General features: G+C 38.1%; 2 protein-coding genes across 2 annotated transcripts in view; both read left to right on the forward strand.

Annotated features, from left to right (window-relative positions):
- The window catches only part of mblac1 (metallo-beta-lactamase domain containing 1), a 26,846-nt gene extending 17,215 nt beyond the window's left edge, over positions 1 to 9,631 (forward strand). The window contains exon 4 of the mRNA XM_080452054.1: positions 9,554 to 9,631. The gene's annotated coding sequence lies outside the window, so the exon portion shown is untranslated. The remainder of the gene's footprint in view (positions 1 to 9,553) is intronic.
- Positions 9,544 to 17,309, forward strand: tm4sf21b (transmembrane 4 L six family member 21b; the record flags this gene model as incomplete). The annotated part of the gene is made up of 4 exons (XM_080452055.1): positions 9,544 to 9,735; positions 13,085 to 13,153; positions 14,902 to 15,053; positions 17,120 to 17,309. The coding sequence occupies 4 exons, from the start codon at positions 9,544 to 9,546 to the stop codon at positions 17,307 to 17,309; spliced, it is 603 nt and encodes a 200-aa protein (XP_080308181.1).
- Between the last annotated feature and the right edge of the window lie 1,745 nt (positions 17,310 to 19,054).

The raw sequence follows: 19,054 nt of genomic DNA on the forward strand, positions 1-19,054 counted from the left end.
TGGGGGTCCGTGACCAAATGCATATAATTTTGGTGGTCCTTGACATGAAACAGCTTGAGAACCACTGATATCATAGCAACATAAGTTTTTTCAAAAAACCTTTTGGATTTAGAAGACATGTGTAGAATCCCTCAGAGGCAAAGATTTGAGTTAAACATTTTCCCTTTGAAAAATATATATATTCAAAGATTTGCACACATTTTCACGGTTTTTCCGAGTGCCGCGCTACAAGCTTGTAGATCTGCTATTTTTGAATAGCCAAAGTGTTAAATAATGCTTTTTTTTTTTTAGCTCAAATGTAAAAATGACACATATGCGTTCCCGGTCTAAATGGCTTAACCCATTGATACCTGGAACGCATCTGTGTCACTTTAGATTTCTTTAGGCTATTCAAAAATAGCAGATATACAAGCTCATAGCGCGGCACCGAGTGCCGCGCTACGAGCTTGTATATCTGCTATTTTTGAAAAATCTCGAAAATATTTGTTTTAGATTTTTTTCAAAAAATTGTTAGGATTTAGAAGACATTTCTAGAATCTTCTCAGGTCTTAATGGGTTAAATCAATCTTTCCTGGACAATTGGACCTTTAGCCTAACGACTTCATGGCATGCATGATAAGACGAGGGAGGGGTAGAACGGAGAGGCTAAACTCTAGAGTCCATATCATTGATGGAGGTTCCTTCATCTCTTTCGACATCGTATGATACTTCATGTTTTCAATGATTGAAGGACTTGTACGTCACTGATAAAAAAAAAGAAAAATCCACACTTAGTGGAAAATGTCTTTGTCACGTGTGAGTTCTCTATCAGGGGTTTGAGGGTTTTCAGTGGGCTGGGAGTCCCTCATGTTTACAATGTTATTATTTTACAACCAGTAACTAAGTACATTTACTTGAGTACTGTACTTAAAGGGATAGTTCACCCCCAAAATGACTTTTTTTTCTATTGATTAGTCGCCCCATGGAGACTTGAATTCATGGACTTTTTTTTGTTTTTGTCGCATTCCTAAGCCAATAATTTGATGACCGGCAGCGGTTCCGGTAGGAGACACAAAGAGTCTCCTTTGTGTCTCCTACCGGAACCGCTGCCTACCGGTCTGCTGGTCATCAAATTATTGGCTTAGGAATGCGACAAAAACAAAAAAATATCCATGAATTCAAGTCTCCATGGGGTGACCAATCGATTTTTTTCCTGTAAACTATCCCTTTAAAGCCGTAACTTTCTTTTATGAATAAAATGCAATTCTGTCCAATCTGTATGGTAGTTATATTGTATGTTAATACAATATAACTTATACAATTGGGGTGGTTGTATTTTTTCCCCCTGCTCTTCTATTGAGACATTTAGATCGTGTCAAAGGTCATGTCTCACCTAGACATAGGATCTGACACAAATTTTGACCTGATGGTCAAGATTCAATTTATCCCCTGAGAAAACAGGCAGGCTCTATTAGCTCAATGGTAAAAATGTCAGCACTGGAGCATGAAACCGGGTCCAAATCCGGGGTAGAAGAGGAAAGTTACATAGTGCTGTGTTAAGCCCTATTTTAAATATAGTGAAAATAGCAGATCAACAGGCTCACAGCACGCTCACGCTGCGACATGTTGTGAGCTCGTAGTGGCTATTTTCACTATTTCGGAACTTTTTTTATGTTCTAAATTGCAATACATCTTTCAAAACGATATATTATGCTTATCCATATATCAAGGTTCAAGGTTACTTTATTTTGTCTCCTCATGGGAGAAATTTGTCTTGGACACACAGACCAGCAGCATACACAATACCATACAGTACAGGACAGAGACAAAAACAAAAACATAAACACACAGTGACATGTACAGTCCGTTTTTCCTAGTCATCACCCTCCATAATAATAATAAATAATAGTAATAGCCACCTCATTCAGTATATAGTGCAATAAGACCAACACCTTAGCACACCTCAAAACCTTCTGCACACCTCAAAACATTCGCTGGTGCAGGATAAGACCACTAAGACACACAAATTTACACATTATACTTTTTCGGAGCAACAGATATTGTGCGGCCTTCTTTCATTCATTTCTCACTAAATTTCAATACAGCAATGCCAGTGTATTTTACATTTTCAGTACTTTTACTTGTACTCCACTACGTCTCAGAGGCAAACATTGTACTTTTACTCCACTACAATTATTTGAAAACTTGAGTTACTAGTTACTAGTGCAGATATAAATGATTATATCATAAAACATACATTAATCACCTTACCCCTATTTTATACCTAGGCTATTTGAAAATAGCCGATCTACAAGCTCACAACGCGTTGCGTAGATCTGCTATTTTCAAACATTTTAGTACTTTTACTTTTGATACTTTAAGTATATTTTGATGCCAATACTTTTGTACTTTAACTCAAGTAACATTTTGAACACAGGCTACTTGTAACAGAATATTATTATATTGTGGTATTGCTACTTTTACTTAAATATGTGAGTACTTCTTCCACCACTGAGCAATGCATTGATACTAACATGAACAGTTTTACTTTTGAATGCTTGAGTAAGACGTTTGCGTTGTCCACCATTGGTTTTCTTTGGAAGACACAGAGATTGTGTGCTGGGAGTCCCTATTGATAACACTGCTATTTTTACAACACATATTAATATCCTGGAGGCTGGTTGTTCTCTACAGTCCACGCCATAAACATTAACCACTTGAACCTTAGCGTCCCTATTCCGAGGCAAACATTCAGTGAAAATAGCAGATCTACAAGCTCACTTCGCAGGCAGGCACAAAGACAGACGGAGACACAGACAGATAGATAGTTCAACTCAATTCAAACTTTATTTCAGACTCAAGGTCCATATCAGATAAACAACAGTACAAGAAAGACAAACAATAAAAAACATAAAAGTGGTCCTACCTACTATTCCACATAAAATGTTTAGTCTATAGAGTACTTTTTTATTTGATCAGATGTATTTGAAAAGCAATAAAACCACAAGGTTACAGCAGTTCAAGTGTAACACAATAAAGTCCTGAGTCTTATTTCCATTGAGGTCCTCTCACAGTTAATACGTTAAAAATACATTACAACACAAAACACAAGTCTGTCTCGATAGATAGATAGATAGATAGATAGATAGATAGATAGATAGATAGATAGATAGCAGTGGTGTAAAGTAACTAAGTACATTTGCTCAAGTACTGTACTTAAGTACATTTTTAAGGTATTTTTTTTACTTTACTGGAGTATTTCCAATTTTCAGTACTTTTACTTCTACTCCACTACATCTCAGATTGTTTTTGTAAAATATTGTACTTTTACTCCACAAAAAGTGTTTGAAAACTTGAGTTACTAGTTACTTTGTAGATTTTGATTATTATTACAAAACATACACTAACCACTTCAGCCCTATATACATTTTGGCCATTTGAAAATATCCGATCTGCAAGCTATGCTATTTTCAACAGATGTTTGTTATTGAAAACTTGTGAAATGGGACATTCTGCATAATTAATACTTTAACTTTTTGTACTTTAAGTAAAATTTTATGCCAACACTTTTGTACTTTTAGTCAAGTAAATGTTGAATTCCAGACTTTTACTTGTAATGGAGTATTTCTACATTGCAGTATTGATACTTATACTTAGGTACAACATTTGAGTAATTTTTTCCACCACTGATAGATAGATAGATAGATAGATATAGATGGATAGATAAATGCGTGATTGCAGACAGAACAGAACTGGGCTTGGCTGTTCAGGGATCAGTACTTGTGTTATATTATATCATGTTATATTACATTACACTATGACTCAGTGGTTTCCTGATAAGCCGCTGGTTGCGTGGATACATCGTAAAACCCGCCTGAAACAAGGGCGATGTTTCTCTGGCATCAAATTTGTGTTTTACAATCCTCATCAGTCATCACGGAGGATCACTATAGATAGACTGACCCTCTGTACCGGCTCATACACACACACACACACAAACAAGACAAGACAAGACACAAAGAGGCTTTTCACCTTTCACTGCGGAAACCCCATAAACCGGGGACTCCTGACTCTGACTTTATGCAATATAAACAGACGTTAGCATAAAATAACTATGAAATAGAAACAAAACAAAACGTTAGCATTAGTTAGGAAAACGTATAGGGTGCTGCAGGCTCAGCTGTCGCTGAAGGCCATGGGAGAAGAAATGAGTCTTGGAAAAAGTACAATTGTTTTACTTAAGTATCAATACTGTAATGTATAAATACTCTGTTACAACTAAAAGTCCGGAATAAAAAATGTACTTGAGTAAAAGTACAAAGGTATTGGTATCAAAATGTACTTGCTGTAAAGGACCTAAAGTAGACAGTACTCATCATGCAGAATGTCCCTTTTCACAAGTTTTCAAAGGTATAACATGTATACTTTTTGGGGGGGAAATAGCAGATCTACAAGCTCACAATGCGTCGCATCGCGACACATCGTGAGGTTGTAGATCGGCTATTGTCAAATGGCCAAAATGTATATAGGGCTGAAGTGGTTAATGTATGTTTTGTAATAATAATCGAAATCTACAAAGTAACTAGTAACTCAACTTTTCAAATAATAGTAGTGGAGTAAAAGTACAATAACTTCCTCAGAGATGTATTGGAGTAGAAGTAAAAGTATTAAAAATCAGAAATACTCCACTAAGTAAAAATACCTCAAAATTGTATTTAAGTACTGTACTTGAGTAAAAGTACTCAGTTACTTTACACCACTGTCAATAACAATGGATTGGGCAGCTCTGATGTGTAGGGGTCTGTGGACAAATGCATATTCATTTGGGGGTCCTTGCATGAAACATGTGTATGTGTACACTATGTATACTGTTGATTGAACATTATTAAGCTCACAATAAAGCCTGATGATTGAGCTTGTAGATCTGCTATTTTCACCCCCGAATAGGGATTCTAAGGTCCATGTGGTTAATGGTAGCCTAGCGCTACCCAGATAAAGCAACGACTTGTTCTTTGAAGGGAACGGCATGGAAACCAATGGTTTATGACCCAACAGGCTTTAGCCTTACTGATAATCCTACCTGTTGGGCGGAGGGGGTTTATGGTTGTGTGTGTGTGTGTGTGTGTGTGTGTGTGTGTGTGTGTGTGTGTGTGTGTGTGTGTGTGTGTGTGTGTGTGTGTGTGTGTGTGTGTGTGTGTGTGTGTGTGTGTGTGTGTGTGTGTGTGTGTGTGTGTGTGTGTGTGTGTGTGTGTGTGTGTGTGTGCGCGTGCGTGTGATGTCCACTGTTCATCTGAGTGGGGCCATAATTCACTGATAGTGCAGTCAGCCCTCCTTACCAACCGTTCTGTTTGGACGCATACAGTATCAAATGTCCACCAGTCTGTCGCTCCACAAGCTATATTATGTACTCCAAATGTAAAAGAAATATTTGTATAAAGGTGTTGTGAGTGATATTTCCTGGTTAAAGAAATGTTAAAAAAAAAAGTTAAACCTGTATATTCTGATATCAGAATTGCTATAGAGTGTTTGTTCAGTAACAGGGGTTTCTGTGTCTCTCCAGCTCTATCATAAACAGAAAATACATACATTCGGTCACCAATTCATCCAATCATTAGAGAATACCCATTTATCAGCTCAAATTGTATAGTGTTACAATTCCAATTTTGCCTCCTCGTTGTTCAGTGTCATCTCTTCCAATTTCTGTTTATTAAAGAGCTGGAGATACATGGAGACCCCTTTTTCTATACAAACACTCTATAGCAATGATTACTATCAGAATATAAAGCTATTGAACACTTATTTTAACAAAAAACAATTAAAATAAATACACAATATTGAAAATAGCATATCTACAACACATTTTGAGCTTCTAGTTGACTGTATGCCACCATTTGCTTAAAGGAGTAGTTCACCCAAAAAATTACTTATTTTCTATCAATGACACACCCCATGAAGCCTTGAATTCATGGATTAGTTTTAGTTTTAGTCGCATTCCTGAGCCAATAATTTGATGACCAGTGTATTTCCGGTAGGAGACACAAAGAGTCTACTTTGTGTCTCCTACCGGATACATTAGCACATTAGCCGGTAAACAAATTATTGGCTCAGGAATGCGACAAAAACAAAAACAAATCCATGAATTCAAGGCTTCATGGGGTGTGCAATTCATAGAAAATAAGTCATGTTTTGGGTGAACTACTCCTTTAACCATTTAAACCCTATATATTGACCGGGGTCCCCCAGGTGTCTTTTTATCGTTCTACCTAAAAAATAGCAAATCTACAAACGTTTTGGGATCGTAAAATTCGGAAATTGTTTGCCTAACTTTGCCGAATGTTGGCTATTTATGATCAGGCCAGAATAGGGATGCTAGTGTAGGAGCTCAGATAAGTCTTTCACCATTCATACAAACAGATCATTTGACTCGCATGTAAAACGTCATGCAAAAATATTGACAGACTCCCGGACCGCTGGCGTAGCGGTCGAGGCACCTAGGCTCAATGTAACCTGACAGCGTGTCGCGGGTTCGACTCTCGAATCCCGACGGCCTTTGCTGCATGTCACTCCCCATCTCTCTCTCCCCATTTCCTGTCAGCCTACTGTCCTGTCAAATAAAGGCCAAAAATAAACATTTTAAAAAGAAAATGATGACAGCTCAGACGAGTCTGGTCATGTATTAATAATAATGTAATGTATTACATTATATTTAGTTTACAAGAGATTCTGTGACTTATGTGAAAAGTTCATGCAAAGAAAATGGTCACAAGATAAAAAGAGGCGGGAAATGCAAGTGTCACAGCAGCAAAAGCTTCACCACAAATGTACAGACTGGTATTTAGATACCTGTGGTGGAAAAAGTACTCAGATATTTTACTTAAGTAAAAGTATCAATACTGCAATATCAAAATAGTCCCGTTACAAGTAAAAGTCCGGAATGCAAAATTTACTTGAGTAAAAGTACACAAGTATTGGTATGAAAATGTACTTAAAGTACCAAAAGTAAAAGTACTAAAATGTTTGAAAATAGCAGATGTGACGCGTTGTGTGCTTGTAGATCGGCTATTTTCAAATAGCCTAGGTATAAAATGGGGCTAAAGTTGTTAATGTATGTTTTATAATATAATAATTGATAATTGCTAAGTAACTAGTAACTAAAGTTTTCAAATAATTGTAGAGGAGTAATATCTGCCTCTGAGATGTAGTGAAGTAGAAGTAAAAGTACTGAAAATTGGAAATACTCCATTAAAGTAAAAATACCTCAAAATTGTACTTGAGTACATGTACTTAGTTACTTTACACCACTGTTAGATACCATGTTGTTTGGACAGATGCTATAGGTTCATTGTTTACCTGGCATCCTATAGTTCATTTGAAGCACTACATTGTTGTTTTTGCACTCTTGCATAAGGCTTATGTACCCTGTATTTTCTTTAAATGTTTTTAAATTGTTAATTGCAGAATGAAACACAGGAGAGGCATACTCTCGTTATGAGTGTACTCATAACACAAACAGCAGTTTAAATTAATGTTTAATTAATGGATTGTGGGAAATTCTTAATGTGTAAGGACCTTTAGAGTAGACTTAAAGGTAGGGTAAGTGTTTTTTTTTTGGTATTAATTTTTTTGTTAAAAGGTTAGTACTATATATACTAAGTACTATATATTCGGATAGTAATCATTTCCACAGAGCGTTTGTTCGGTCACAGGGGTCTCTCCAGCTCTTTAGTAAACAGAATATAGTACATTTTCAGGTACAGTAGGTGACAACATTTAAGCCAATCAGGAGAGAGCACTGAAAATGCAATTTCTGTTTAATAAAGAGCTGGAGAGACATGGAGACTCCTTTTACTGAACAAACACTCTTTAGCAATGAGTACTATCAGAATATAGAGATATTTAACACGAATTTTAACCAAAGTACATCACTTACCCTACCTTTAAGAACCAAACCAAGAAAGATTTTAAAAATAAATAAATGATGCAATAAAATACTGAGCTGCTATCATGAGATATGAGATATGATATCTGAACTGGATCTCTGAACGAGAGAACATACTGTATGTTCCGTACAGTCTTATCTATAAATGTACAGTGAAAATACCAATTAATATACATCTATTGTTGTGCATCTATCAACCATCGAATGAATGAATGTGTGCGTTCTGTCAACACTCGAGGAAATGAATGAATGTACTGCTTCAAGAAAAGAATATGAACGATTATATGTACAGACTAAATAAATATAAGTGTGTCAACAGTGACTAAGAATGAATATACAGTATATATATGGTCTGTCAACACGACAAACCTTCAACAGTGAGTGTCTGGGTGAATTCTATGAGAGAATGTTATGTACAGCATATCAGCAGTTATCCTTAATCACTTTTTTCTCTCTGCTTGAAATGTATTTGCCGAAAATGGCCAGTGTTCGCTCACAACGTGTCGCGGGCTTGTAGATCAGCTATTCTCGCTGAACGCAACATACATCCTAATCCTAGTCCGTTCAATAGAGCACCGAAGTCTGACGTAATTTACACATCCTAGGTTTGTCTACCTGGTTCGCGGAATTTCAGGCTGTGACCCCCTAAAATAATCATATTTGAACTGGGGACCCCCTCACCCTGATAAGCACTTAGAATGTAGGAAATGAGGTATTATGTTTAGTTTGACTCGGTTCCACAGATAAATATTTTCAATTGTTTTACCTCTTTCTTATATTATTTGACAAGATGGCCAATGTTTGACTAGTTTGTATAGTATAGTTTATTGATTACTTTTGATGCAGTAATGGTCTTTTTTATTTTCTTTCATTTTAAAATTTTTTAGGTACTAAAAAGTCCTTAAATGACTTAAATTACACTTCACTATCATCTGGGAAACCCCCCCAAAATCACGTGGGGACCCCCCTGGGGGTCCCGACCCACAAGTTGAGAACCAGTGCTATAGAGTAGAGTTGTTGGCAGCAGCAGCGTATATGGAAAGCAGTTGAAACGCCGTTGCTCTTTGCACTGAGCTAACTCTTATCTGGCTTTGCCATGGTAGTGTGTTTAAAAAAAAGAGAAAAGAAAGAAAAAAATCAATGGCCCCCGAGGTTTCCAGTGCGCTTTCCCCCCCCTCCAGGAGAGGTCAAGAGGTCAGAAGGGTTTGTTTGACTTTGGCTAAAATCACCTTGTAAAAAGAAAAAAAAGAAAACAAAGTGTTAATGCTTTACATGAGGAAATGGGTGGGGATGTGTTGAAAATCATGTTTTACGACTTTGTTGGGTGGAAGTGCATCAGAGTTAAGATAGAAAGGGGAGGTGGAGATAACAGAAGGTGGACTATCCCACATTATGACTCCGCCTTCTCCATCCCGTTCGAAAAAACCTCCACTAGATATTTAAGCACAGCCCCCCATACTGTTCACCTCACACCAAGCTCTAAGGGAGGCTCGAAAAGCACCAAACGGGAATACCTTTGAAACAGCCCACAAGACACGGATTCTACTTAGAGTACCTGCGTGAAAAGGTATTCGATCCATCACCCTGTGTACTTGATCATACACACAAAACCACGAGGCTTCATCATGTGTACAGGAAAATGCTCCAAGTTCATCGCCGTCGCTCTGTACGTGCTGGCCACGGTGTCGGTCATCTGCAATATCATGCTGTTCTTCCCCGGCTGGGACACCAAATATGCAGGAGATGACACCGAGGACCACCCCAGGCTCACGCCGGAGGTCAAGTTCATGGGAGGCCTTCTGGGGGGAGGAATCATGGTGAGTTGTTCTACTAGTGGCTGTGTTTTGGTTTAAACCAGTGGTTCTCAAACTTTGTACGTGTCTAGGGCCCTCAAATGAATATGCATTTGGCCGCGGATCACCATCAGAAAAGATTGTGTGACAAGGACCCGTATACAAGATTTTGTATTGTTAAAATGTTTCAAGATTTTCTTTTGAAAATAGCAGATCTACAAGCTCACAGGGCTTCGCATGGTGACGCGTTGTGAGCTTTTCAAATAGCCAACGTGAATAGGTTAAAGTGGTTAAACGGATTTTGATGCTATGTTATCTACTAATTTCGCTGGGGACCCCCTGGAACCCCCTCAAGGACCCCTGGAGGTCCCCGGTCCCCACTTTGAGAAGCACTGAACTTGAACTCTATATACGTTGTTGACCGGAGCAAAAGTCATCAGCAGTGGCTCAGAGGCAGAGTGGCCGCATGGCAACCGTGAGGTTCCCAGTTCGATCCCCCGCTCCCCCAGAGTTAGCGTCGAAGTGTCCTTGAGCAAGACACTGAACCCCTAATTGCTCACGATGAGCAGGCTGCTGCCTTGCCTTGTTTTCCTCCGCCTTCGGTGTGTGAATGGGTGTGCTATATAAATGCACCATTTACCGGAGGGCCCCCAGTGGTCTATACCAAGCTTTTTCCCCCTCTATGCCGGTGTTCCCCTTATTGAGTTCTGGGGCCTGGTGCAAGGTTAGTATAGTTAACTATTAAAACAAAAAACACGTGAAAAAATAAGAAACTAGTGTTAATGAGTAACGTAACGTAATCTGAAATAATAAAAATAAACTGTATTGTTTTCACAAAGCTAACAAAATCATAGAGAAAATATCCTTAGTATTTGTCTTTGTCAAAATGTCATACAAGTGTAATGGGTGTGAATATATATTTCTTTAAATGGTGTGATTTTTGGTCGAGTTTTTATTACATACTCATTTGACATTTGACTTAATTATCCCATATTATAATAAGGAACAAAATAACACTGAAACTAATCAAAACGAATAAAATAAATAAACTAGCAAACGTGCTTTAAAAACTAGTTGAAACTTAAAGGAGAATTCTGGACTAAAGTTTTCTTACCTTTTCTATGACGTTATATCTTAGGATGAATGGTACAGTGGAAAAATGTCATAACTCCACCCCTGAGCCGCCACAGCTTAAAAGCTGTCCCAAAAAAAAACAAAAAACAGAAGTCTCGCTAGACGAGACTGAAATCTCGAGATTTCAATCTCGTCTAGCGAGACTTCTGTTTTTTTTTTTTTTTTTTTTGGTTGCATAGTGTTCTGTCACTATGAACGTCAGATCTAAAAAATAATAATATATATATATATATTAAAATATGTGATCTAACCTAAGGCCTATCCGCGCACCTTTTAAGCTGTGGCGGCTCAGGGGTGGAGTTATGAAAATTTTCTACTGTACCATTCATCCTAAGATATCATAACGTCATAGAAAAGGTAAGAAAACTTTAGTCCAAAATTCTCCTTTAACTGAAATGGAAAACAAAAAGTCATGATGAAATTAGATACAAAAACCTAATGAAAGATGCAGACATAATGATAACGTTGGCTTGGTGCAGCTCAAAAGCTACAGCGTGGCGCTCACAGTTTCAGGGTTAAGGGTTACATGGCCTGTGTTGCTCAATGGCTACACACACAGTAAAACTGGGAGTGTAAATATAACTCTAAGATTGTACAGGTGGAACCAAATGGACCTGTAAAGGGTCCATTTGGTTTGTACACTCTGGCAGTTGCAAATGGTTAAGTTCCAGAATTTATTTTAACCCATTCAGACTGGGAAATAATCGGTGTAATTTTTTTATTTCTTTGGCTATTAAAAAATAGCAGATATACAAGCTCATAGCGCGGCACAAATGAAATCTTTGAATATATATATATTTTTAAGCGAACATTTGTAACTCAAATCTTTGCTTCTGGGGGATTCTACAAATGTCTTCTAAATCCTAACAGTTTAAAAAAAAAACGTATGTTGCTATAATCAGTGGTTCTCAAACTTTTTCATGTCAAGGACCCTCAAAATGATATGTATTTGGGCGCGGACCCCCAATATCACAATATTTTGTTCCAGGGACCGCCCCAGAAGCAAAGATTTGAGTTAAAATTTTTCGCTTTAACAATATACAGTATATATTCAAAGATTTTCACATATTTTCACAAATTTTCAAAAATAGCCAAAGTATAAAATAATGGTTTAAGTGGTTACACAGATGGGTTCCCGGTCTTAATGGATTAAAGAATAAAACTGTATTTTAACCAATCGGATTCTGTCTTGGGAGAGCGGTTGGTAAAAGCTAAGTCTCTCGTGCGGAGGACCAGGGTTCAAATCCTGGGTAGTGGGTAGGACATGAAATTTACAGATTGCAGATTTTCACACAGCTAAATTAACAGTGTAGCCTACACACTGTGTGCTGTATTGTAATCTGGACCAGTGGTTCTCAAACATTTTCTTATCAAGGACCCCCAAATGAATTAGTATTTGGCCGTGGACCACCGGACCTAAACATATTTTGCGCAGATAAGATTTGCGTTGTTAAAATGTTAAAAAAAATTCCCACATTTTTCAAACATTTTCAAGGTTTTTTGAAAATAGCAGATCTACAGTCGGGGTTAAAATGTAACAGTAAAACTGTAACATTTTGCTGGGAACGCCCTGGAACCCCTCAAGGGCCCATGGGGGTCCCCAGACCCAAACCCCAATCTGTACTAACTGTTTCAGTCTGCACTGTATGATCAGCATCAGTTAAATCTCTTTCACATCCAGCATGTACTGTAGTCTACTCTATGTATTTATATATATAAACAGCTAAGAATAGAAAGTAAAAAGAAATACCTCAAAAGTCAGCTTTTGAGGTATTTGTTTTTACTTTCTATTTTAGCTGTTTATCTTGTGTTGCTTTCCTGTTGGTTTTTATTTAGCATTTTTGCTTAATTGCCAATTGTATTAATATAAGCTGTAATTTCTTTTACTTTTGTTATTTGTATTTAGTGCTGCTATATTTAAAAATAGACATGTTTTTCCTTTTTTTCTCGCTGATGCAAAATGATGGTCAGGTTTGTTTTTAGGGTTCAAGTTAGCTTTTACTTTTTAAACCTGTGTTGGAAACTGTTTCAAAAGGCTATACAGATCAAGTTACATGTGCATTCTAACTCTCTCTCCCTCTCTCTCTCTCTCTCTCTCTCTCTCTCTCTCTCTCTCTCTCACTCTCACTCTCTCTCTCACACTCTCTCTCTCTCTCTCTCTCTCTCTCTCTCTCTCTCTCTCTCTCTCTCTCTCTCTCTCTCTCTCTCTCTCTCTCTCTCTCTCTCTCTCTCTCTTTAGATCCTTATTCCTGCCATTCACATTCACCTGACCAGCTCCAGAGATGGGTGCTGTGCCAACCGTTGTGGGGTAGGTGTCAAACGGCCATCAAAGGGGCCTTTGTGACTGACAGGGAATAGCAGATCTACCAGCTCACAACGTGTCACATCGCCAAACGTTGTGAGCTTTTAGAATGGCTATTTTCACTATTTTGAAAGTTTGGGAAGATTTTCACCTACAGTACGACATGCCCTACAGGGATTGATTATGGACACCTCGACAAATGCAGCCACATAAGGGTCCATTTGGACACTCTTGGAGTAACTGTACATGGATACATTAACACTAAGGTTTAGAGATATACAGAGTTTTGTTTTGACATTTTTTTTGTTACTTTCTCTAGAGCAAGGATTCCCAAACTTTTCAGGCCACGACCCCCCAAAGTAACCATATTTGAACTGGGGACCCCCCACCCTGACAAGCACTTGGAATTGTAGGCATTACATTTAGTTTGACTCGGTTCCACAGATAAAATTGTGAAAATATATTTTCACAATGTTTGCCTCTTTCTTACATAATATTTGACAATTTGGCCAATTTGGTATTAAAAAGGTGTTAATAGTCATTCAATTGTAACTTTAGAAATGTGCAGATACCCTGTATACACGTATACTGTATGTTGGTGTGTTTACTGTTGAGTGGGAAAACAATGTTGCACATTAAGCTAATCATCTGGGGACCCCCCACAATAATGTGGGGTCCCCCCTAGAGTAAGATGTGAGGTTCTGACATTGTGTTCTGTGCAGTGGTGGAAAGTAACTAAGTACATTTACTTAAAGGTATCATGACATTCACTTTTACACCACATTCAAAGTCTTTGTCCTGGTCCTTCAAAAGTGTACAAAAAGTTTTAAGTGAAAATTCCATTCCAGTGATCCACTGTAGGTGTTTTTGTCTCACATTTCTAAAGCCTTTTCAACTGCAATGTCAAAAGAAATCTTTGCCTGCGGGTGTCGCTGGTGAGGGATTTTGCCTGTCAATCATCGCCTCTGCTCCGCCCCCCCCAAAGGAAAGGATAGGGGAGGGGAGGGGCGAGGAGGACAGTGGGCGGGATTAATCGACTGTGACCTCACTGTCGAAGGGCCAAGCTCAGATTACTTTTCAGCCTAATTATTCAGAAAACCCCAGACCACAGAAAATCCACTGAATGTTCAAAGTTCAGATTTTTTGGGTGTAATTGAGGTCATAAAACCCCCCAAAAAACATAAAAGATAAAAAAAGTGAAAATGAATGTCATGATACCTTTAAGTACTATATTTAAGTACAATTTTGAGGTACTTTACTTGAGTATTTCCAATTTCCAATACTTTTACTTCTACTCCACTACATTTCGCTTTCCAAATATTGTACTCTACTACATGTATTTGAAAACTTTAGTTACTAGTTACTTTGTAGATTTGGATTATTATTACAAAACATACATTAACCACTTCAGCCCTATATAAATTTCGGCCATTTGAAAATAGCCGATCTACAAGCTCACAATGCGTTGCAATGCGATGCGTCGCGATTCGACGCATTGTGAGCTTGTAGATCTGCTATTTTCAAAAGATTTTTTATTCATTTGAAAACTTGAAATGGTACATTCTGCATAATGAGTACTTTTACTTTTGGTATTCTAAGTACATTTTGATTCCAATACTTTTGTACTTTTTCTCAAGTACATTTTGAATTCCGGACTTGTTTCAGAGTATTTCCATAGTGCAGTATTGATGATACTACTAAGTAAAAAAAATTGAGTACTTTTTTTCCATCGCTGTGTTCTGTGCACCCTGCAGATGTTCCTGTCCATCGGCTTCGCTGCAGTGGGCGTGGCGGGCGCCATATACAGCGTGGCCGTGGCGGCCGTCGGCCTGGCCAACGGACCCGTGTGTAACTTCAGCTTTTTACCAGACGTGCTCCCAGTGTGGGGTCGTCCCTTCGCGGACAAGTAAGACCAGTGGTGGAAAAAAGTACTACATTTTTACCAGCTTGCAAGCAGGCTGGTCTCTGAAGAGACTGAGCACTAGTCAAATGTGTTCGACATGTTTTCGCTCATTGGCTGTCCTTTAAGCCAATGGGGAGCCACTAGCAGTGTTGCCAGAGAGAGAAAAAAGAAAGCAAGCTGGTATACGTGACTGAATTTCCAATGTTCCAATATTTGTTCCAAAGTTTTCAAATGTATAAAATGTACAAAAATCTTTTGAAAATGGTAGATCTACAAGCTCACAATCCGTCGCAATGCGAGCTTGTAGATCTGCTATTTTCAAATGGACGAAATGTATATAGGGCTGAAGTGGTTAATGTATGTGTTGTACATAATAATCACAATCTGCAAAGTATAACTAATGTTTTCAAATAAATGGAGTAAAAGTACAATATTTGGATCTGAGATGTAGTGGAGTAGAAGTAAAAGTATTGGAAATTGGAAATAGTCAAGGAAAGTACAAATACCTCAAAATTGTACAAGTAAATGTACTTAGTTACTTTACACTACTGCTAAAATTAGGTACAGTCAGACATTAATGCCAAAAGAATAACGTCCTGGGGACTTGTTGTCATTCATCAACATAGCATAAAGAATTACACGCTAAAATGTCATCAACAAATACAAAACATTATGTATAAAGGAGAAAGCGGGAAAACGGCGGCAGAGAATGTCACCTCCTTTCTATGGGAATTTGCATTTTACCTCCGCTTGTGGTCTCCTGATGGATGATTTTTCAGGACAGTTTTGAAAGAAACCAGTGATTTACGTCCTTTAATCATTAAAGGATACACACTGTATATCTAGGTGTGCCCTGGGATCTTTTGGCTATGCCAGGTGTTCCTTGGCACCAAAATGATTAGGAAACACTGCTTTAATGTATGGGGTCAGGGCATTCCACATTGTGGAGTAGTAGAATGAGAATTTTCCCATGTTTGTTATTTGGGGATAGTACCAGGTTGTTGTCGCTCTAGTATAGTGGTTGTGGGTGTCACTCACTTTGGACACACAATACACAGTATATGGGCATTTGGGGGCCATGGCCATATGTGTGAACCACTTTCAACCTGCCATCCCTATTTTAGGAGTGTCATTATGTCATTAAGTATTATTTTTAGAAAATGTGCAAAAACATTTTTGTCTCATCAAATCTCTTAAAAGACAGTTATCACCAAAAAAAAAAGAACACTTGTTTTGAGCGCTTACATGGATGTTTATTATGCGAAAAAAATAATACATGCTAATTTATTATTATTATAAGCATTGTCCCCCTAATTATCCCCCATCCTGATGAAAAAAAGAAAAGAAAAATGGTCAAATGGAGGTGAAAATAGTAGATCTACAAGTTCACAATGCACCATGATGCAACGTGTCGTGAGCTTGTAGATTGCCTATTTTTGTTTGGGGTCCAAGGACTCTCTGCAGGTTCCTTTAGGGGGTTCTAAATTAACCCTTACAAGTCTGTAACTCTGACAGTACACAAATGGTACTGTCAGAGTTAAGAGTGTGTGTGTGTGTGTGTGTGTGTGTGTGTGTGTGTGTGTGTGTGTGTGTGTGTGTGTGTGTGTGTGTGTGTGTGTGTGCGACTGTGCGTATGTGTGTGGGGGGGGTGGGATGGGCGGTGGGGGTCCTCGAAATGTAAACGTTTGAGAACCACTGCCCCTAGGACAGTGGTTCTCAACCTTTTCAACCCCCAAAATAATCATATTTGAACTGGGGACCCCCCAAAATACCTATTTTCACATGTTTTGCCTCTTTCTTATATTATTTGACAATTTGGCCTATGTCTGACCAGTTTTTATAGTATAGTTTGTTGATTACTTTTGATGCAGTAATGTGTTTTTTTTGTTTTTTTTCATTACATTGTTTTGTTTCTTTAAAAGTCCTTAAATTGTCACTTTACTGTCTTCTTACTGTCTTCTTCTGGGGATCCCCTTGGGGGTCCCGACCCACAGGTTGAGAACCGCTGCCCTATAGGACAGGATGAACCTATACAGTAACAGCTTTTCTCTGTTGTTTGTCTTTCCCAGCAACGGAAGCTACCTGGAGAACCCAGACCTGTGGGACTTTTGTAGGGAACCCGAGAACGTGGTGGAGTTCAACGTGGCTCTCTTCTCCACCCTGCTGGTGACCGGCAGCATTGCGGCCGTGCTCTGCACCATCCAGATGGTCAACGGGCTCTTCGGCTGCATATGCGGCACCTGCGGCAAAGAGGTATGAGGCCCCCGAACCAGCAGTGGTGGACAGTAACTAAGTAGATTTACTTAAGTACTGTACTTTACTTGAGTATTTCCAACTTCCAATACTTTTACTTCTAATCCACTACATCTCAGGTAAATATTGTACTTTTTACCCCACTACAATTATGTGAACACATTAGTTACTAGTTACTTTGTAGATTTTGATTATTATAAAAAAATATACATTAACCACTTCTAAATACATTTCGGCCATTTGAAAATAGCCGATCTACAAGCTCACAATGCCTCGCGATGTGACGCATTGTGAGCTTATAGATCTGCTATTTTCAAAATAATTTTTATAAATTTTTAGACTAACTTGTGAAACAGGACATTCTGCATAATGAGTACTTGGTACTTTAAGTATATTTTTTACTAATACTTTTGTACTTTTACTCAAGTAATTTTTTTATTCCAGACTTTTACTTTACCAAGGACGGGTGTTTTTGATGAATCTAACGTGTTAAAAATGAAGTTTGAAGTTATAATGGGTTTGTATAGGAAGGGGGCGTGTCTGATAAAATTAATATCAAATATCTAAATACTGAATCAAGCAACTTAAAAACTGTCTGGGGGGCTCACAAAAGCCTGATTAGACGATAAAATGACCCACATTTGTTTTGAAAGGGAAATATCCCTTTAAGTAGTTTCTTAGGTGATTCATCATTTTCATGTTTTTTTTTCAATGCTGAATTGATTATTCTTTGAAAAACAATCTCTCAAAAACCTTTAATTCTGCCAGTCTCTAACTTGCACTAGCCAGTAGCCATTGTGAAATCAACATTAGAATGTTCAGTCTTTAACTTCACCAACCTGAAAAGGCTGCTCTGTGTGGGATTGTATGCAGAAAACACACTTTTACAGATTTGTTGATCAAATCAACCTAGTAATCAATTTGTGGACACATTTCTATGACCATTAGTCGACTACTTTCTTTAGTCAAGGACAGCCCTAATCTGGAGAAAGAGATTTATGGGACTGAAATCAGCCAAGCAATGAGTTCCCATCAGGTTCCTGTTCAAAGATAATACAAATCGACCTGTGCGTGTGCGTGTGCGTGTGCGTGTGCGTGTGCGTGTGCGTGTGCGTGTGTGTGTGTGTGTGTGAGCTTGTGTGTGTGTGTGTGTGTGTGTGTGTGTGTGACTTCCCCAATATAGTGACTGTACAAATCAATGGAGTGTGGAAAGGAAGATAACATTATTACGATAAGAACATAATAGGACCTTGGATTTATTGGGCCGTTGCGCGATAAAACATGTCATAGGGCCCACCTGGTTATCAAATGGGAAACCTTTATCCTTGTCATTCTGATGATCTAAGGGATTGAAGTTGAAGTGTCGAAGGTTTTTGTAAAAAGACACACACACATTTTGGAATGTATCTGAGAAATGTGACGCTTATATCTTTCTCTGAGGAATACCTGAACTTAAAGTGGCACTAAAACGTTTTCTTAGTGAATACATTAAAATGTTGTCCAATCTGTATGGTAGAGTATGTTAATACAATATAACTTATACAATCTGTATGGTAGAGTATGTTAATACAATATAACATATCGATGGCCAAAATGCAAAACCTCCTATGTGCAAATTTCATGATTTTCAGATTTCACTGTGGATGAGGACTATAGGCTATGCTGCACATGCTCAGTCTGTCTGCAAGATAGTCCCGCCCCTCATTTTGTCAGAAAAAGTCATTTGACTAAAACCTCCTATCTTGTTCAGT

Source organism: Gymnoscopelus braueri, assembly GCF_963280865.1.
Source record: "Gymnoscopelus braueri genome assembly, chromosome: 15".
In the NCBI taxonomy this organism is placed as follows: Eukaryota; Metazoa; Chordata; class Actinopteri; order Myctophiformes; family Myctophidae; genus Gymnoscopelus; species Gymnoscopelus braueri.